Below are 22,665 nucleotides of genomic sequence, written 5' to 3' on the forward strand. Positions count from 1 at the left end.
GGATAAATATTGGCTTTTAAATGCTCTGAAGCAACTCATTGAGCACAGGTGTGAAACTGGCATTTATTTTAATATGAGAAGGGAAATATTTGAAGGAGTGACCGTAGAGTTTTTTTCTTTTGGTGGATGGCAACTCAGCTGTAAAGCATGCCAGCTTCTGTACTATTCTCAAATAATTTAGAATGTGGATCTTATACACCCAGAATTTGGTCATTGCTATATAAATAAAACAAAATTATGAAAATGCCTGTATTAGGAAGGAATTGGGATTTTCAGTTTCATGAATTGAAATAACACGGTTTTAGAGGTTCCAAGTTGCATGGAAATTGTGTTCAACTCTGTTGCTGTTTGAATGATGAACTTAAGATGGAAAAGATAAAACAACCCACGTGCTCTTGTTAATGATGTTGCAATATTATTAATCTTAGAAAGCATGCATTATGCACCTAGTGTATCCTCACCCTATTCTAGCTTTTTTTGAGGTGTGTGTGTGTGCGTGCGTGTGTGTTAAAGGAAAGTAAGATTTTTTTTCTTAAAAAATTTTTATTCAACAGACAAAAAATACATATATATATACATATATATATGTATATACATATATGTGTATATATATATGTATATATAAAATGTGGAGAAGCTATATAGAGTTATTAAATCTACAATAAATGTAGAAAACAAGTATAAGGACACATTAACATAGTATAATATAGATTACATATATTTGTTCACTGAATTTGATATAGAAATATTAGTGAGATATAGTTAGTAAGGAAGTTATTATAAATGTCAGACCTGTTGGAAATATTTAGCATTTATCTTAATGAAGAGGAAAGGAGCTGGTATTTCAGAAATGGTAAGCAACCTGACCAAATATACAGAAGATGATTCCAGGGGAATATATGTGGTGATATAAGAAAATTGGCCTGTTATCAAATAGTGATAATAGTAATGATAGTAACAGATATCAAATGCTTTCTGTGAGTCAAAAAATAGCCTAATATGCAGAATAGTTAAAAATTAATTAAAAAGGACTATACCAGTTAATTTTTATGACCTTATGAGGTTGGTAATATTATTTTCTGCATTTTATATTCCAAGAAACTGAAGTTCGGTGAATAACTAGCCCCGATCGCATATCTGGTACACGCAGTGTTGACGTATATTAATTTAAGTCTACTGATTCTTGAAGCCCTGTTCTTTATTACTGTGCTTCATTGCTATAGAAGAAAACCTCATGTTAATTATCATTTAACCTTATTTAATAGTTCTCATGAAGGAAATTATCATTATTATGGAATAGTAATCATTAGAATTATTAATTTATATATTACTTGGGTCATTTTAAAAACGTATTTTTAGAGATTATTAAAGGCTCTGTATTTTAAACTTTGAAAGCAAATGGGATGTAGACAATCTTTTTCTTCTGTAATTCTAAATTAGAAAATCTTATTTAAGGTTGAATGACTTGGTGATTATCTTTTCAATTCATATGTGTGATTAAGAAATTCATTTGTGGTGTATTAAAAAAAAACTGGTGTTCTAAACATTACCATTTCCTGAATTTATTATTAATTATTTCTTAAACCATACTGCCATACACTTAAATTATTCATTACCTTTGAGGAAAGTCATTTTACTCCAGAGGCTATTTCAAAGTGTTTCTGTTTGTGGATCACCTTGCTTCATTCATGTTTTGTCCTGTTTTTGGAGAGTTGGAAGAGGGGCTTTTTATAAAGTCAAATCCCTTTTTGTTCTAAAACTAAGTTTGTTGAAGACATGTTCTTCCACAGCTCACTTATTGCTCCCCATATTGAAGAATTTTCATCATTTGCCTTATGTTTTGTTTTATTTTCTTTATTTCCAATTTAAAATTCAAGCTTATAGAAATGCATGATAAACTTGATATACATAAAATATGAAAATATAAAGAATGATTATAATTTATTTATTTATTTATTGGGGTGACAATTGTTAGTAAAATTACATAGATTTCAGGTGTACAATTCTGTATCACATCATCTATAAATTACATAATTTATCTATTTTTAATCTGTTGCTTTGAACAGTAAAAGGTATTTCTTGTAATGGGTAAAATTTATAACTTCTGCAAAAATAGTCGCTCTCGGAGACATGCTATTCTTTCTTTATTTCTTCCTTGCTTCTTGTTATTCTCTCTCGAGGTAAAAGTCAGCCTACATAATTTTTTATTGCACACAATTATTTGCAGAAATTGTAACTTGAGTATAAAAAAATCATTAAAATGGATGTTGGAATAGATAACTCTTATCCCAGTTTCTTTTGATGTTTGACTAGTTTTCTTTAAATTGCTAAGATTTTTTCATAGATTGATAGGAGGAAATAGACAAAAGCTTTGAGATATCAAAGAATTCATACACTTTTATGGATTGTGTTTTGTCTTGCTGCTTCCCCTGCCATGTTAATCCAAGCACGGGCTATCTTTTTGAAATCAAAGATCTTCAGATTTAGATCAGCTTAACTCAGTGCCAGATCTCAAAAGGAAAGAGGTCCTGGAATACAAATGGCCATCAAATTAAAACATGAGTGCTTGAAGGATGTTAGTTCAAAGTCTGAGCCCTGCTGGCCTTTGATATTAAAATAAAATGGAACCGCTAGAGTATGCTGAGCTAAATTCAGATATAAAGTATGTTAAGGTGTTTTTTTTTTTTTCATAGATCAAATCTTAAGGTTCTGAATCCGTTTGCATTAGTTTGATATATTTTAATTTCAAATGTAGCTAGAAATAGTATTTCACATTATGATCATGGCCCTACACAGGATGGATATCTCCCTGAATGCTGCTCAGGTTACTCTTTGATCAACATCTATGTTGCCTGAGGTATTTTTTTTCCCTTTGGGAAAGCCTGAACATCAAAAATTAATCCATGGAGTTGTATTTGGATACCAATATATTTTGCTTTCATTTATGAAACAGTTTAAATTGTCTCCTCGTAAGTTTTCATGGCGTTCCATATAGGAATTTGGGGTGGCCATTACATCAAATCCTCATATTTTTTGCCACTCACCAAAGATGGTTTGAACCTCCTTTCTAACTTGAGGGGTTCCAGTGGCGTGCCTGTCCTGGCCTTAAAGTTGTTTAGACACATAACATGTTTGAGGAGTTAGTGGGAGCTTTTTGATATTTCTTGAAGTTTTATTGCTGGTGTTTTATTAATAAACTCCCATTGCTCTAAAGCCTCAAAACATCTCCAAATATATCACACTGGGAACTTGGTGGCAACAGTCTTTGTGTAACTTTCTCCATTTCTGTTGATCTATATGCAATTTGGAAAATTAGCAATATTGAATGTACCTCTGTGAGCTATAATAAAATAGTTAATCTGCATTCAACAAATCATTCATGCAATAACTATGCATTGAGTGCTTATTATGTGCAAGGCACTTTTCAAAGTCATAAGGATATTGCAACAAATAAAACTGCAAAAATGCCTGTTCACAGAAAGTTTATATTTTGTGGTGGAAGAGAAACAATCACCAATTCCCTGATCAAATAAGTACATTTTTCTCATGTATTGGAAAGTCTTATGTGACATGGAGAAAAGTATGGCAGGGTAAGGAATGGTGTCACAGATTACACTGGCAGTCACCTTCTTTCAGAAGGTGTCAGAAGGTGGCACACAAGTAAATGAGTATAGTCAGGAAAAATCCTTGAGGTCAGAGAATGCTTGGCAGTTACAAAGAACAGATAGGGCAGCCAGTGTAGCAAGAGTGCAATGAGTGAGGGGAAGCTGAGGTTGTCAGAGGGACATATAACTGGAAGGTGGGTCCTATGAGGTCTTCTAAGTCTTTGATTTTTAATTTGAGTAAGACTGGAAGCCATGGGAGGGTTTTGAATAGATAATTGACTCAACCTTATCTATCTGGCTGCTGTGTTTAGAACAAACTAAGAGAGGGTGAGAGGGGAAAGTAAGGCCACCTTCAGGCTATTGCAACAATCGAGGCAAGTGATGGTGGCTCTGGTGAGGTTATAGAAGTGAAGGAGAAGGTAATATTTTTGTATGTATTTTGTAGGTAGACTAACAACCATTCAGCAATCATTAAAGCCAGCCAAATGTAAAATGGTCAAACAGGTAAAACTAGACATAAATATCTCCTTCCTTTTGTTCTCCCACTGTCTTTTACTCTCCCCCTTCCACAAAGTTCTTGGTGCTTTTCTGGGGATTTTAGATTTTTCTTGATTTTCCCATCCCTGCTATCTGTCACTTCCATTTCTGTACTAACGCTGTGTCCCATTCTCTTTGAGTCTTCTCTGTAGTCAGCTTTTCTGAATTGATCTTAGCGATGATTTACACTCAAGTATCAGTGATTGAACAAAGCATCTTTTTTTTTTTAATCCCTTGGGGAGTGTTTGCATTTTAATGGAGAGGGATTTATACAGTTGAATTCAAATAAGAGACTTTTAAAAAGAAAAACAAAAACTTATTCAAGGTCATGAGTTCAAATCTTGAATGTTCATAGCATTGAAAGAAGAAGACTTTAGAAACTTAACATATTGAAAATGCCTTCAGGGCATGCTTGGGAGGTGGAAGGGCCTCCAGGCAGCCAGCCTTGTCTAAGACGTGAACAGTAGATGAGGAACTAATTTTTTTTTTTATGTCCTCCAAATCGCATTGTAATTTTCAATTAAATACTTCAATTTAAGTCAACAAATATTTGCTGAACATCTATTCTTTGCCAGGTTAGTATTATGTGTTGGAAATGATATAAAATCTCTCCTTTAAAAGACATATCAGGCTAATAGGGATGGCAAAATATTGTAATACAATGAAATAAATGCCATACGTTTTGAGTGTTAGAAATACCAAAAGAGAAATCAGCCATGGAAAGGGGTCCTGGGAAGAGAGTCGGGAAGTTTTCTTGGTAGCTACTGCTGTACTCTTCTCCTCCAGGCCATGGTCTGTAGCCATTTTTTTGTATTCTTCCCTTACCCCCACCACTTCAGTTATCAGGATCATTACAGAGATTATGCTCTGCCAATAGTCTAGATGTAAGGGAGGTGTCTGGGCCGTCTATGTCTGTGAATTGGATCAGGACTTGGGTTGAACTTTCATCTCAGGGAGATTCTGACTCAGGCAGTGCAGACATGGTCACTGAGGAGCAGTGAGTGTTTGCTTAAAGTAATGCTCTCATCTTTGCTCATGGATGCTTCTGGAAGATATTAACCATGGTGGTAGGGAGGCTCTCCCTCAGGGTTCTCCTTGTTTATGTAGTCTGATGTTCCACCATTAAAGTGTAACTGTGAGCTCAAATCCCTGATTCTCAAGGCAACTAATACAGTTCACTTTGAGATCTCATGGGTCTTTATTACTAAAGCCTGTGATAGAATCTTAGGCATTAGCAACAAGGGATAGGATAGTAGTGGGAAATTTTCTGAAGGGGAACGAGGTGTTCTTGCTGCCCCACCTTCACGTCCAGGATTTATGTTACGATATCTAGCATTGCCTATAAATAGGATTAACTCTGATAAACTTATGTACAAAAATTCCATTTCTCTTTCTTATTCAAAACTTTGCCCTGCACCTGTCATGTAATAGATATTTAAGACATATGTATTGAATGTTGACTGAAAACACAGATTACAAATTGAAGAGATATAATAAGTATCATTGAAATTTTTGCTAGATTTAGGGTAAGGCTGGTCAGCTCAACCTTCTATGATTAGCTGATGGTGATTCCAGCCTGTGATACTGCAGTCTATTATTCAAGTTATAATTACCTTGACTAGGATGATTTGTAATTTTAAACAAAGAAAAGGAAACCGATGAATTTGGTTTAACACCTGGGAGACTTGGAATGCTGAAGAAATATGTTTCAAATTAGAGTATTGTTAAGAGAACACAGAGGAAATATAGTGACCCCAAAACATATCTCTTATGGCAACAAGAATAATTTTCAGACGGAAAATAAAAGGCTATATATGTCTTAGAGATGCATAAAGCCTAAAATAGATTAGGCTTGAGAAAGATCACCTGTTTGCTCTAAATGAGTTCCTATTTCCTGGCCTAAAAAGATTGTGTCTCAAACCAGATGAAATTTCTAGTTCTATAGCAAAACTGTTATAAATGATGGGAAATAAGAGATTTACCAGAACCAAAGAAGCGAGCCATATGTTCCACTGTAAAAAAAAAAAAAAAAAAAAAAAAAAAATAGTTATAACTGAAAATCAGAGTTTCTTCACACAACATTTATTGAATGCCTTCTAATTTCTAGTTGTGATATCTTTCACAATATCATGAACAAGGAAATAATGTGAAGTGTAATGACATGTTTTTGTGCACTCACATTTGCTCCAGCTGCCCAATCCAAAGCATTCTCAAGGTCACTCACTATTCCATCACCTTATTTCAATTTTCTGTATATTATTTGTCTCTCTATGACTTTTCTTTTGCTTTCTTGTTTGTTTATAATTCATCTCCGTTCCTTAGGACATAAGCTCTAGAGAGGAAAGGCTTTGTATGTTTTGTTTATTTCTGAATCTCCAATACTTACAGCAATGCATGTCACAAAGTAGATGCTCAATAATATTTTGTTGAATGAATCCATTAGTTCAGCTGCTATATCCACATATGTTTACAGTGTAGATTGATGTCTACCAGGTTGGCAGAACGCAGTAGGCAATAGCTCCCTATCCCTAGCATATGACTTGAATGAAGATAAAACTGACATGCCAAACAAAATGGTTCGTGAAATAACATAAAAACTCTTATCTTCATAGTTTACAATGACAGACCCAATCTAGTCAGATGAAATTGCATAGAGATAATGCCTAAAGTACTATTTTGGGATCTAGAGAACAGAAAACATAACTACAGGATACAGTTTAATTTCAATAACAAATGTTAAACAAATGAAAGGATTAGAGATTTTAGGTGATAGCATAGTCAATGTGGTCCAACAATATGAAATACCTCCAGCTTCATTCTCCTCTATGTTCTAAACTCACCACAAAAACCAAGGAGAAAATTACAATGATTATTATCTTCAGTGTATTAATTGCTTTATCGTCAATATCATGGAGGTGATGATTATAGTCTACTTTGTGTTAAAAACACACCTACTTAAACGCACATCTTTTCAAAATTTAAAGGAATATTGACAGAGGGAAATGATGAGGAGAGTTCACTTGAAGATCAGTAAGGGGGGTTGGTGGAAACAGCAGTATAAGTACCACTCAGAAGAGCTGTTAGCTCTTCTGACTTGAAAGGGGTAGAAATAGGACCAATGGAGTAAGTTAGTGGGGAGCATATTTTGGCTCAACATCAGAAAGAATTTTGTACCAATTCAAACAATGAGACCTCAATGTGCTGTCTTAGGAGGTAAGCAAGTGTTCCTGTGGTGGCTGAACAGACAATCAGAGAAATTTGTATCTTGGATGAGGGTGCGGGGCGGGGGCTGCTAAACACTTCAGATGACCTTCAGTATCACTTCTGATGCTAAGATTCTGTGACGTATGTGCAACAACAAGATACCTCTCTGTACAGGCTTCTCCAACTATAATCTTTAGGGTGGTTAAAGATAGGAGAACAAACATTATAAATGTCCCAAAATAACAGGCAAGGGGATATGGTAGATAAGTGCACTGTTGAGTTGGAGTGCCTACTTCCAAATACCAGCTGAATTACTAACTAGTGACCTTAAGATAAGTGATTTAACATCTCTGCACTTTAGTTTCCATGTATAAAATGGATATAGTATTGTATCTACCTAATAGGCTTGTTGTGATCATTAAATGAGATAATACACATTTAGAACTTTTAGAATGGTACCTGGCTCATATGATTGTTAGTTATTGTTGTTATTATTAAAACTGTTATTACAATTAAATATCCTAAAACCATCATGGAGTATTAATGATGTATCTTATTTTGTATTATTTGTTTAGATATTCTTTGGGAGAAAATATTATCTGATAGCGAAAGTATCGATACTGGCTCCAAGCAAGCCTGAGTGCCAAACCTGTTTCTACTCTTTCTGGGCTATTTAGTCTTAGACAAGACTACACCTGATCTCGTCATGTCTCCTGGTCCTAATGACTCTTTCGTTATGGGGCTTCTGTAAAATTAAATGAAGCAATGTATATAATTTGCCTAGTACAAATGTCAGCTCTTATTCGCCTATAAGACATGGCATTTCATTTTCAGTCCAGATATGCTTATCCAAATACATTGTTGTCTGGAGACCGACCACAGCAGTACAGGGTCAGTATAGAGACTTAAGGCTTGAAGAGACCCGAGACTTCGTTCCTCCAGGTCTGGCATTTAAATTTCTGCTTCAGTTTCTTTCTAAGGAAAATGAATGTGCCAGCTTCTTACCTTCCACACACCAATTTAATGAAGGTTACTTAAATTATATCCACGAAACTCAAGGTTTTGTTTGATTGGATTACCCTATCTTCTGGATACCCTTTGGTGTTTCAGGGACTGAGACAACTTGTAACAGTGTGCCAATTTCTCCCTGATGCTGAGCACCTAAGGAAACTTCCTGAGACAGGGGCTCTGAAGTGATAGGAGCCTTGAACTTAATTATGTAGCTTGGGACTCCGAGCAATATCAAAACTGGGCTTTTGATTATGCATATTATTCTGATTTGTACAGCTTCCTTATGGGTTCCTTCCTCCCTCAGATACTATGCAAAACTAAACTATATTACTCCGCGTTTTACTTAAAACTCAGGCCATTTTATCATTTACTTTATTAACATTACTATATTAGAAAGTGCAGAAAATGATAAGGTTTAAAAAATGAATTTAAGAGCTTTCTATCTTTTCCATTTTGGAGTTAAATTGATGAAATTACTTCTATTCAAATTACTGGGGGTGCCAAAAAATGTACACACATTTTAAGAGATGTAATCTATGCTCAAGCAGTGGTTTGCCGTAATTAGAAGTGTCTGGATGCTGATGGTAACCACTTTGAGCACCTCTTAATTGCAGAAGTCAAACGTGACTTGTATTCATCTTTTGTTATCGGTATATATTGAGTATTACAATTTTGATAGCTTTTTCCTTTCTTAAAATGTGTCTACATTTTTTGGCACTCTCTCTATGTTGCTTATTAACATCACTACTGAGTTTTATGTATTCTGGTCTTTGTTTTTATGAATGATGTAAGAGAATGTATCAAGAGTTCAATATAATTAATTAGTGTAATGTTTGTTAATTATGGCACCATAAAGAAGAATCACTTTCCTCTGAGAATCAAGCAACCTCCCCCCACAGGTACAGAATAGTAAGTACTCCTGTGAGGGAATGCTGCTAGTGAGACATTTATATATAACTTTGTAGAAATTGATATTTTTAAGTTCTGAAACTATATATCATGTAATTACCTATAATCCCTAGGCTGATATTTTACTGTGATGTTTCTCTGCCTCTCATTCGAATAAAATATTAACATGGTGAGCTAATTTTTCTGTTAAAAACGAGTTGATCAAGCATAATAACTCTTTTCTTCATTTGATAACTTGTCATTTAACCTGGTAGAACTAGTCTAAAATTATGTCCTATTCTTTCCCCTTTTCACCTCCACTCTTGCTTTCTGGTTACTCATTCTAGCAATACAAGACCAAGTCAAGCTACAAGGCTTTTGCAGCAATCCCTACAAACATATTTCTTTTGGAACAGAAGGTCAGTGTTGGCTCAAAAGCAGAGTGAATTCTATGATTGTCATGTCATTTTTGTTATGTTTCCTAAACTTTTTGTTTTAAAGTTGTGCCTGTACTAAAATAAAATGCTGCTCTTCGTGTAGGATGAAGTATTAAATAATAAAAGCATCTTGGTGAATAGGGCTGAAGACATCATTGATTTATCACTAGAGGCTAGATACGAGCCTAGAGTTGTCCAGTTCAAAGTCAAGTTGCTCTTGATTCAGAAACTTGATTCAGATTTGGATAGGTCCCTGTCTTTTGGAATTTTCAATGGTTATATTCAAGAACTTCCACCTTTATTTACATTGGTCAAAAGAGTAGAGATAAAATGGGGTGACATGGCCACCTTGGTTAAGACTTGGTGATTCAAACTCGCTTCCGTAAGGGGGAAACATGTTAGCTGAGTATTCAGCTTAGCCCCTTAGGTCCCATCACGGGCTAAACCTCTATCCATCCTCCCCTCCCACTGACCCTACTGCCAGGAATGGGAGGGAGGACTGAGATCACTTTCAATGACCCAACTGCATTTGTGTGGCTCCAGGGCATTTTTGCTTTGTTCTTAAGAGTCATTAATTATAAAATGACAGGATTCTGCATCAGTAGGTAAATTAAATTAAAGCCTCTTATTCAATAAGCACATTGCAGTTGCTCAAATGAAGGCCAAATGGAGGGTCATATAAGAATTGAAATGAAATCAATTACCAAGTCTATGAAATTATTCATTTCATATGCTATTTTTATGATATTTATTTAGGCAATTTGTCTCAGTGCATTAAGCCTACTTTTTCCATGTAATCAGGATTTCAAGTAGTGTTATTATCATTTATCAAATGTTAATATGTGCCAACCAGAAGGTATTTTGACCACTGGTTTTTGAATGTACATTTTTGTTATTTTTAGCGTGATCTGAGGAACAAAACCTTTATATGATCTCATGACTAAAAAGTGGGAATTGTTAGTGGAAAATGCTAAGTAACATATTGGTGAACATTATTGGGCAGCATTTCTTATATCATATATCACTAATACCTAATTGCAAATTATCCACATGTAGTCTATAATCTATGTTCTATATATCCGAATGCTTTGAACTAGGGGGAGAAAGGGTCACTGGGCTGCAGGGAGATCTGCTGCTTCTTTTCTAGCTTCTCTTCTGAATTTCTACCTTTTATAGCTCATTAAAAGAGAGATGAGCCTGTAACACTGATTTCAGGAGGCTTTCGGAGGGTGCAAGAAGTGACATTTTCACCAATCGCTCCTTATCCTAAATGCCTATTACTATGTTGAGTCATAATAGCAGTGTTCACCACAGACCTTCTGCCCATTTGAGATGGACATTTCTGAAATCTGGTCGCAAGTCTGCCTTCACAGAAATGAAAGAAACTCTCCCCCTTCAGCAGCCAGGCAAAAGAGGCGAATAGGGAGGGGCCTGTTGTGCCCTGGCATCCTTCCATTATACTTATCTCACCTAGCCTAGCGTGTTGTCCTGTGCGTGAGTGGTAGCACTCCATTCGTTTTCCAGTTAGAAAAACTAGCAGTTAATTTTTCTTGAAAGACTTTTGTAAGAGAAAGCTGGATGTCATTATTGGTTCCAGAATCTCTGTCTACCAGCTCTCTCCCAATTAAATGGATTTTAGAGATTGTAAACTATTAGTTAGTCATTAAAAATGAAGAATCATTAGCTTACTTTCCAATTTCATTACAGACCCATTTCATAAATGTGTAGGGTGGTATCACTGCATATTTAATTTAATACACATTCATATGGGAGAGGTTTTGTGTTTTTGATTGTGAATAAAACACACTTTTAATGAAATTTGTTATTTTTAGTTTTAGTACAACAAAAATTATAAATGGTGCTTAATTTAAAAATCATATTATTCTAGGGAGGATTGATTATTATACAAACAATAATGTGGGTGTCTCTTGGTTAAGATAAATTGTCTTTGGACCATAAATATTTGAATTGTTCAAAGGTCACAAGGTATGACATGTTTGTTTTTGCTTTAGAGCTTTGCATAACTCCATCTATCTATCTATCTATACACTTTTTTTTTTTTTTTTTGCTGGCTTTCTCATGTTATGTATTCTTCAATGAGAAACTTTACTTTGTAAGAACTTTTAAATAGTGAAAGTCTTATTCCAGGATTTGATGAGTTGATTTCCATTTTCACTAAATTTCTTGAATGATACCGTGCTGCCTCTTTCATGGTTGTAGTTTTTAAAAACTAAATATGGTAATTTAGAGCTTTTTACCCATCTGTTTACACAATAGAACTCATTCTATGCTGTTGAAATCAAAAGAACTTATTTCTGAATTGAGTGGGAAAATTAAGACTATAATCATCATAAACTCATCTATTTTGGGAAGAATTAACATTTTGGAATATTTTGAATCACAGAAACTTTCCTGAGATCCCTTTAATATCACACAGAACACCACAATTAAGGGGGAGGGTGCTGCTGTGGTTCTCTTTGTAATAATCTGTTAGGGTCCGATGTAGAATGCCTTGAAGATAGAACTAACATACTTTTTCATTCAAGTTTTAATTCAACAATTAATTCTCTGCTCCAGTCAGATTGACATTTTATACAACATTCTGTTTTATAGCATATAGTATAATTAATGAAGAACCAGATTCATTTAAAAAACTAACACTATTTTTAAAAGCAAGGTTTTCTCCAAATTGAAATACAGGCATCCTTTGCAATGAGACATTAAGCTATCATTGAATCACTGGATTGCTTTCAAATGTAATCACCCCTAGATGAAGCACATAATTTTCAAGAGTACATTTTATTGGCAGGCGATAGGAGATTTCTGGTACTTCTATAATTTATTTTCTTCATCAGAACTTAAATTTATAGCTTCTTTAGTATTCTATCTTTTTTTCCCCCTATGTATATTTAGGAGGGAAGCATTTTTAGCTTAAGTCTTAACTCAGGCTTTACAGGAAGAGATATATGTAAGACATCACATTTTAACATGTTTGCATCAGGTTCTTTGGCTTAATCTCATGCCAATAATCATCTTCTCCAAGATTGAGATGAGGATGAAATACAGGTGATTATAACGTGGGAACAAAGTAATCAGATTAACTTGTATTTGTGAGTGTTCGTGGACCTTATTTCAATATGTTCAACAACATACCGAGCTCTGTAGAGAAAATAATTTTGATATGGAGATTATTACTTAGTCTTTATGCATGACACTGCCCTTTACAGATAATGTTACAAGTGTCTCTCTTATTGACTACTTTTTCTTCTTATCGTCTGAGTCTGATAGCAATAGATAAAAAGTTAAAATTAAACAGAAGTGTATATATTAATATTCTAAATAAATGGTTCAGTATTTTTATTGTGCCCTTGCATTCAGGAAAGATGAAGGAATATTTCCATGAAATCATGTAATGATGTCTTTATTGTCTCACAAGTGATTAATATTTTTCCATGAAATTATAAATTTTGTCTTGGAAGTAATTTGGATTCTGTGCTCCCTTCCTCACAAGTATTCCTCAGGATAAAATCAAGGCTAGGATTTGTAGTATTTTCCAACAAATGGTATTTTCAAGATACATTTAATTCATAAGTGATGTGTGTTTGAAAGAAAAAATTCTAGAGGAATTCAATTTTATAAATAGTATATATAAATTACAAGATTAAGTATTTAAATAAAAGTTATGAGATAAAAATTATTTTTTTTCAGGTAAAAAGGATGATAAAGAACAGCCATTTTGAAGACTGTGCTATAAAAATAGAAACAAAGACTTGAGATATCTAGTCAGCTGTCAAATCAATTTATTCTAAGTTGACAGTTTAGTTTTTTTAAGACATGAGTTGGTAAACTCCAATCTGATTAAACATATGTCTTTTAGTGAGACTATTTTAAGATGTCTGCATGTCTCAAAAATTTAACAAAATCTGGTTGCTAACTTAGCATATGGCCTATACTAGAGAAACATCTCTTAATTTAGATTAGTATAAATAGTCAATGTTCCCAATTTCTATAGCAGTGGAGAAGTGCCAGGACCCAAATCTATACTAATTGGTTCTCTTTAGGCAATTGTCTACTATGTACATATCTCTTTTAAAGCACTTACCAAACCATATTTAATCAAGCATATTTATTGCTTTTCTTTTTTCTTTACCATGAACTATTTGAAAGAATATAGTAGATTTTTTTCTAAATGTTTGTTGAATGAATTAATTCAGTGTGCAGTGGTGTAGTCTCTAAAATTTACAATTTTATTCCACCGGATTTTAGGACAACTATTTGTTCATAGGATTATAAAACTAAAGGGGTCTAGTGTATGATGGTTGGGATGATGACAATTAAGAATCTTCTTTTAGAGTAGAATCAGGCTCATCAATTCTGCTTCCATGGAAAATATATAGTGACCTTCTGCTATTAGGGAACTAAGTTGGTTTTAGACTTGGCACCTTTTAACAATTAGAGAATACATTCAAAATGGCTTCCAAATTGAATGCTACAGTGTATCAGACACTGAGCTAAATGCTTTACTATTCTCACAACTCTGTGAAGATTTTGATGATCAAAGATACCAAGTAGATAACCCAAAGTCTCAGGGCTAGTAAGTTGCTGAATTGGACCTCAAATGGGATCTGACTGTCCCCTAGCCTTTTCCTGCTCACCATGCAACAGTGACATCAACTAGCTAAAGTGAAATAATGAGCAAGATATGATGATTTTGGATCCCTGTCGACATAAATTTTTTTCATTACTTGTTAAAATATATTTAAATTCTCATTTAATTAGAGGAACAAAAGGGTTTTTTTTTTTTTTTTTTTTTTTTTTTTTTAATGAAGAACAATTAAAGGGAATTGGATGACTTAGCTCTGAGAAGACTTCAGTGAGTGAGGAGTTACAAACCAGCCCAATTCCTTGAACTACTAAAAGAGATAAGATGAATTACAGTGGAAGAGGTGCTGGCTGGGAATAATACGATCTTTAATTAAATGAAGGAAAAGTATGGATTCTTCTGCCATGGATACTTAATGAATGGGTTTAAAACTGGCTGTAATGGTTTGCAAAACTACCCACCCTTCTGTATGGGAGGAAGACATTTGACCCTCCAAGGATCTTGGGGTTAGAAAAGCCAAGTAAATGCTCTCAAGTTTTGAAAAATTTAAACCAATCACATGAAAATAATTTAATAATAAACATTCCTAGGTCTTGAAAGAAGCTGTACCTTTATATGTCTGCAAGCCTTTTGGCTTACGGTGTACACTTTCCCGCTTCTTGAGACCTGAGTGCTATTCTGCAACTAGATAATCAAAGTGAGATTTATTTTGCGAAGAATATCTTCAATCCTACAAATAGTTTTGTGTTAATGACTATATGAGGTCTGACAAATAAGTTTGCAAACTTGTTGCAATGATGTTGTTAACTTTTTTTGATATCAGAGGGATTATTCATTATGAATTTGTACCAACTGGACAGTTAACTAAGTTTACTATTTGGAAGTACTGAAAAGGCTGTGTGAAAAAGTTAGATGACCTAAACTTTTCGTCAACAATTCGTGGCTCTTATATCACAACCAGCTCACACAGCACTGTCTGTGAGGGAGTTTTTAGCCACTAATCAAATAACTGTATTGGAACATCCTCCCTACTCACCTGATCTGGCCCCCAATGACTTCTTATTTTACCTGAAGATAAAGGAAATGTTGAAAGGAAGACATTTTGATGGCATTCAGGACATCAAGGGTAATACAATGACAGCTCTGATGGCCGTTCCAGAAAAAGAGTTCCAAAATTGCTTTGAAGGATAGACTAGGTGTTGGCATTGGTGTATAGCTTCCCAAGGGGAGTACTTCGAAGGTGACCATAGTGACATTCCGCAATGAGGTATAGAGCACTTTTTCTAGAATGAGTTCACAAACTTCATTGTCTGACCTTGTGTATCAAGCAAAACATTTTTTAGCCCTCAGAGGATTTATTCTACCAAATAGCTGGTTAGATTAACAACATAGAAGAGCATTTGGGTTTAGCATGAATCATTTTTTGGGGTGGGGTGGGGGTTCATTTGATCCTTACTAAACTATAGTGACCCATGGAATTTTTGAAATCCAATCCAATTAGATAGTCTAGGCATCACAAAAAGTTTACAAGCTCTTTTAGATTATTCTTCCTTTGAATGAAGTTAAGTTTCTACCTCTAGAGTGAAACTGATGCATTCTATCTTCAGCTTTTTAGAACTTAATTGTTTTTGCAAAGAGAGTAGGTTAGAGTGATTCAATATATCTGACTAAAAATTGTTTGCAATTCCAGCAGAGATGCTCCTTTTGTTAGGGGAACACTTACTACAGTTCTATTGGCAGGTATTCCCATAAAGACTTTGATTCGCAATGCTTGCTCATAGTTCCTAGCTTTAATTATAATGTAGTGCTGGGCCCAAAAACTATTTTTTTTTTTAAGTCAGATTTACAACGTCTCTCTTTAAAAACTGGACCCTAAAGTTGCTGATCCAAGCAAAATATTACGACTTTTAATGAGAATATTTCTGATAACTTATGTTAGATAAGAATATTTAAAAATAGGATTCAAAGCATGTCCCATTTATGCCTCACTTGGCTATAGTCCAGTTTGGTAGAAAATATGTTTTTAATAAAAATCTTTTATTGGTGAATATTCTGAGAGAACTTCATTCAAAAGAATAAATATAAAGAAACATCAATACAATCCTGTTGGCAAGATGTGAAAGAGCAATCTATGGTCAGATTTCCTGTTAATGGAGATTTAATATATTTTCTTTTAATACATTTTTGTAATACAAAGAAAAATATCTACTTTTATGAATGCTAGAAGGAGTGGATCAAGATGATATGTTTGATAAATAAGTCCTCAATAAAAAAAAATCAATTCTACTAAATTTCAAGGCTATTTAAACTCAAAATAATCCCCCTTCCAAATTTTAATGCATTCTGAGTATTGTCTCCATCTCAAAGTTTCAGCATTTCTGAGCTAATACCAGTTATATTCCTTAATTTTTCAAGGGTTCTGAGTGGATGGTTTTTTTTTTTCATTCTTTGAAAAAATTTCAGTATTTTAAATAGCATAATAAAAGTTGTGTTTGCCTGTAATAAGTCCCCACAGAGTAACCAGGATATGAACCTTATTTGGTTTTGGCTGAAAAAATATTCTCTTATTACATTAACCCTGATCACATGTTCAGATCTTTGATGGTAAACAAATTTAACTAAAATATGAAAAAATAAATAATTTGTTATTTAAAATATTCAAAGAGTGTAAACTACTTCTCTAGGGCATTTTGCTGAGAAGTGTTAACATCATATTATTTCTATGATTCTTTTATCTATTTAACTTCATTTATTTGTCAATTTACCCTTCCAATCCATCCTAAAGATCTTTACTGAACACATATCATGTGCTCTATCTTGTGGCTACAAAGATAAGTATCATATTTTCCCAATTGTAATAGGACAAATGGTCCAGTATGGTAAAGATACAGTTGAAAAGTAATTATAATGCAACATATTTGAGACATGTGCAAAGTAATACGGTGCCCCAAGGAGAAAGTGACAGACTTTGCCTGGTGTGAAGACCAAATAATAATAATAATAATAACAACAACAGCAGCAGCAGCAGCAGCAGTAATAATAATAATACATTATAAAGGAGTTTGATTAGGATATTCATGATGGATAGAAATTTTCTAAGTGAGCTGAGAGTGTAGGATGGATAATCTGTATAGAGTTAATGACATGTAGTTGAAAGGTCGCTGTAAATTCAAAGAACTCAGGTAGTTCTTTGTGGTTAAAGAAAAGCTTGCAAATGAGGAGTGGATAGTAGATATTTCGGGAAAGGTGAGAAGGGCTAGACTCAACTTTCCTAAGGAGTTTGTATTTAGATTTGGTCATTAATTTCTGAATTTTTTCTCCTCCATAATTACCATGATAGTTAGAAGCCATGTGTGGCATAGACCCTAAAATCTCATGAAATTGGGATGGCCTCAAATGGCCTAACTGTAAGTTCTCCTAAACTTCCTTATCAGACTGACCAGGTGCAGTTCTTGCTTATTCAGAAAAGCGAATCACATCCTTCTGCAGAAACAGGGGACACCTTACCCTCTTGATACTGCAACGCTTGCCTCCCACCACTCCTGGTTATTCACTCTATTCCTGAGTACACCACTGTGTGGCCCTGCGTGGTATGCAGCATTCTCTTCCCTTGGAATATATGTAACTAATAAACTGTTGTTGATTTCATCTACCCAGTGTCAGGTCTCGTGTATTCGGCCATCCTCATAATGGTAGGGTGGAAACCCCTCTGCCCTCACCAACAGGGTAAATAGAAGGTGACTAAAACACCATATCAGAAAAAAATTAAACTGTCTGTATACCAGCTAGGAGTTACCTTTATGAAATTTTCTGTTTGCTGTTATCCATTACTCATGATTGATCATAAATGTAGATGCTGAAGGAGGAAAACAATAGAGAGACTTTTATTTATGGTAAGAAAGAGGCAATCTCAAGTGTTTCTATTAGGTTATCATAGTCAGTCTTTTATATTTTGTTATTTAAGGCAGAGAAGTGGATTTTGAAAAAAAAAACATCCAGATAGTATTTTCCTTGGTGAATTATTGAAACAAAGGGATGGTAAAACCTTATCGTTTAGATGACTGTTTTCTGAATTCTTCGTGGTATATCCCATGCCAAAATGACAATTACAGCATCTGGATATGGTACTGTTGGTGAAGGCTGATTCTTCAGGATCTGTTATATCACAGGCTCTATTAGAAGTAAGAAAATTAGTCTGCCTCTGTGTGCTGAATGTGCTCTTCCGGTTTTGTACACTGATGGGTCAGGGCACACTCTCAACTACTGGGAGCCACAAAGAACAAAGATGGTGGCTTGGGCAATCCCAAAGGTTTGAGAGACAACCAAAAATTCAGGCTGAGATAAGTGATGAAGTTCATCTTCTATACAAGACTAATCTGTTAAGACTGGGGGAAGTGGCCGCTTTATCTAATGCCAGAAACCAATATAGAGAGTGAAGGAAAATAAGAAATAAGAGAATATGTTCCAAGGAAAAGAATGAGATAAATTGCCAGAAACTAATCTTAATGAAATAGAGATAAGTGATATACCCAGTCTTGAATTGAAAGTAACAGTCATAAAGATGCACTGAGTTCAGGAGAGCAAAATGTCTGAACAAAGGAAGAATTTCAAAAGAGAGAGAGAAAATATAAAAAAGTACCTAACAGAAATCAGAGCTGAAGCATACAACAATAGGACTGAAAAATTTAACAGAGAGATTCAATTGCAGTATAGATCAGTGTAAGAAAGGACCAGTGACACCCACCCCACCTCCCGCCCCCCGCCCCCAAGACAGGTCAATAGAATTCATCCAATCAGAAGAACAAAAGAAAAAAAGAATAAAAAAGAGTAAAGATAGTTAAGGGACTTATTGGACACCATCACGTACACCAATATAATGTATACATTATAGGGATCCCAGGAGAAGAGAGAGAAAGGAACAAAAAGCTTTTCAAAGAAATAATGGTTGAAAATTGTCCTAATCTGGAGAAAGAAACAATATGCCTAGAATACCAAATAAGATTAACTAAGAGAGACTTACTCCAAGACCATTATAATTAAATTGTCAAGAGTTAAAGACAAAGAGAATCTTAAAAGCAGCAAGAGAAAGCAAATTGTTATGTAAAGTGCCCTCCCATAAAACAATCAGTGTATTTTTCAGCAGAAACTTTGGAAATCAGAATGGAATGTGATGTCTATTCAAAGTGCTGAAAGAAAAAAGAAAAAAAAAAAAACCCCTGCAAAACAAGAATACTTCACCTGGCAATGTTGTCCTTCAGAATTGAAGGAGAGATGAAGTTTACAGACAAGCAAAAACTGAAGAAGTTTGTCATCACTAGATACCTGTGCTCATTGCAGCACTATTCACAATAGCTGAGGAATGGAAACAGCTTAGATGTCCATCTATTGATAACGAATGGATAAGAAAAATATACAGAATGGAATATTATTCATTCTTAAAAAGAAGAAAATCCCACCATTTTTGACAACATGGATGAAACTGAAGGGCATTGTGCCAAATAAAATATTCTAGACAGAGAAAGACAAATACTACACGATACCACTTATACATGGAGTAAAAAAGGTGAATTTATAAAAACAAGCAGTAGAATGGTGGTTTCCAGGAGCTGGGGAGTAGGGGAAATAAGGAGGTACTGGTAAAGGGGTACAACATTTCAGTTATACAATGATTAAGCTCTGAGGGGATAATATATAATAATAGTGGCTATAGTTGATAATACTGCATTGTATAATTTAAATTTGCTAAGAGAGTGAGTCTCTTAGCAAACTTCAGTCTCTTAGCAAACTTCTCACATCTCCTGCCCTCAAGGGTAAATATGTAAGGAAATGAATGTATTAATTAACTCAATGGTGAGAATCCTTTTATAATGTATACATGTATCAAATTATCATGTTATACACTTTAAATATATTACAATGTCATTTGTCAATTATTCTTCCAAAAAGCTGAAAAAAGGAGAGTTTTGGAAATTTAAACAAATAAAAAGAGATGATGAAGGAGATATAACTACATATAAAGTAGATATTAAAAAGTTAATAGAGAATATTGTGAAATCCTCCATGCAATAAGTTGAAAACTTAGACAAAAGACACCAATTCCTAGAAAACAATGACTTATCAAACCTGACTCAAGTAAAACAATGCTGAATACCTAAAACCATTTTAACAAGTGGATTAGAAGTTTTTTTAAAAAAACCTTTCTACAGTAATTGCATCAGGCGCAGATGATTTTACAGATTTTTCAAGGAAGAGATTTAATTTTACACAAAATTTTAAAGAAGATAGGAAGGAAGATAACTCTTCATAACTCATTTTATGAAGGTAAAATAACCTTGATATCAAAACCAACAAAGAATTAAAATAAAATAACAAAAAAAAATCTCATTTAAAAGCATAAATGCCAAAATTCTTAAAAAACATTAGCAAATGAAGTCAACATTTGGACTGTATTTATCAACATCATGATTAAATTGAATGTATTCCAAAAATGCAAGGTTGATTTAATATTAGAGCAATTGGTTAGTATAATTTATCATATAACTAAATTCAAACTAAAAATATATGATTATCTAATACAGATAGAGATACCTCACTTGGTATAAAATTGATATACACTAAGAAAATATATTTGATAAAGATTCATTACAAATTCATGATAAAAAACTCTTAACAAACTGGGAAAAGAAATGTTTTTTTTTAAAGGGTATTTACCCAAACTTGTAGCCAAAATCAGATTTAGTGGTGATATATAGAGGCATTTCTTTTACTACCAGTTATGAGATAAAGATACTTGGTCTTCTATTTAACATTTTACTGATGTTTTTATGTAGTTAAAGGAAGAAAGGAAACACAGCCAAGAATGGGGAAAGAAGAAATAAAACTATGTTCATTCTGATATAAATTTTGACATAGGAAATTCAAGAACATCTGTAAAATTACTTATAATTAAGGCAATTTATCAAGTTCACTGGATAAAGGACACAATTGATATATAACATCAATAAACAGATGATGATTTTTAAAAATGGACAATTTATACTTGTAATACCCTAAATAAAATAACTGAGAATTATGTAACCATATAGATACAAGAACTTTTCAGAAAAAAATAAAACACTAAAAAAAACTGTATTAGAAGATTTCAAAGAGATAAAGAACTATAATGTATTCAGATTAAGAAGTCAATTTTACTCATATTTGAATGTACAAATTCACTGCCATTCCTATTAAAATACTAACAAGATTTTTGTGGAACTTGACAAATGTATTGTATAATTAGAGTAAAAGAGAAAATGGCCAAGAATTAGACAAGGGATTTTTGAAGAACAAAGTCTAACTGCTTCATTAGATAATAAGGCTTACCATGAATCTATGTTATGAAAGTATGCTATTGACACATAGAATAAAGTAGAATTCAGAACAGCTCACATCTATACAAATGATAAATGAAATGGTGTCAATGAAGAAGAGGGTACTAAACATATGAAAGATGCCCAACATTATCAGGGAAATGCCATCTAAAACCAAAGTGAGATATTTCATGTACATCAGGATGTTAACATTTTTTTAAAGTCTGAAAACGAACTTTCATTCATTGCTATTATGAGTGTAAAATTGTGCAATTGTTTTAAAGAACAGTTTGATAATATCTGATAAAGTTGACTCCATTATTACACTGTTATACAGCTACTTTAGTCTTAAAACTACAAGTGTGTTTATAAAAAAATGTGTACATGGGTGATAGTTGTTACAGTGTGTAGTAGTGAAAATTGGGGATACCTTAAATATTAAGCAGCAGAAGAAAGTATCCATTTTGTTGTGGAACATGCATACATACAATGAAATACTATATGGAGGTGAAATAATTGAACAAATACAGGGAAAAAATTAATAAGGGCAGAAAGAAACTTTTGGAGGTGATGGATATGTTCATGGCATAGATTGTGGAGATTGTTTCATGGGTGTATGCTTATTTCCAAACTCATAATGTTGTATATGTTAAATAGGTACAGGTTTTTGTATGTCAGTCATGCTTCGATAAAGTGGTTAAAAAAACAACAAAAAACTGAAATAGCAAGTTCTGAAAGCGTGCATTATACTTACACAAAATTCTAAGAATTGCACAAAACAATCTAATAGTATCTAGTGATGTATACATATATTAATATGATGAAAAAATTAAAGATATAATGTGATGATAAACAAAAAAATGAATGAGAATGATTACCTCTCATGAGGAGGAGAAGAAGCAAGTAGGGAGGAATACACACTGGCTTCTATTAGTTTGTGATATTTTACCTCATATTCTCAGTGGAGTGAATACAGTAAACAGGAGCGTTATCTTCTTCTTTCCATGTATCTGAAATGTATCATAATAAAT

The 22,665-nt window shown here is 33.7% G+C and overlaps 1 protein-coding gene across 7 annotated transcripts in view; it reads left to right on the forward strand.

The window, feature by feature from the left end:
* The window catches only part of MLIP (muscular LMNA interacting protein), a 228,300-nt gene that overhangs the window by 119,470 nt on the left and 86,165 nt on the right, over positions 1-22,665 (forward strand). For all 7 annotated transcript variants that reach the window (XM_033103389.1, XM_033103387.1, XM_033103388.1 and 4 more), the window contains one exon: positions 9,593-9,664. In XM_033103389.1, the coding sequence (XP_032959280.1) occupies positions 9,593-9,664 (72 nt within the window). The remainder of the gene's footprint in view (positions 1-9,592; positions 9,665-22,665) is intronic.

Source organism: Rhinolophus ferrumequinum, chromosome 3 (assembly GCF_004115265.2).
Source record: "Rhinolophus ferrumequinum isolate MPI-CBG mRhiFer1 chromosome 3, mRhiFer1_v1.p, whole genome shotgun sequence".
Classification (NCBI taxonomy): Eukaryota; Metazoa; Chordata; class Mammalia; order Chiroptera; family Rhinolophidae; genus Rhinolophus; species Rhinolophus ferrumequinum.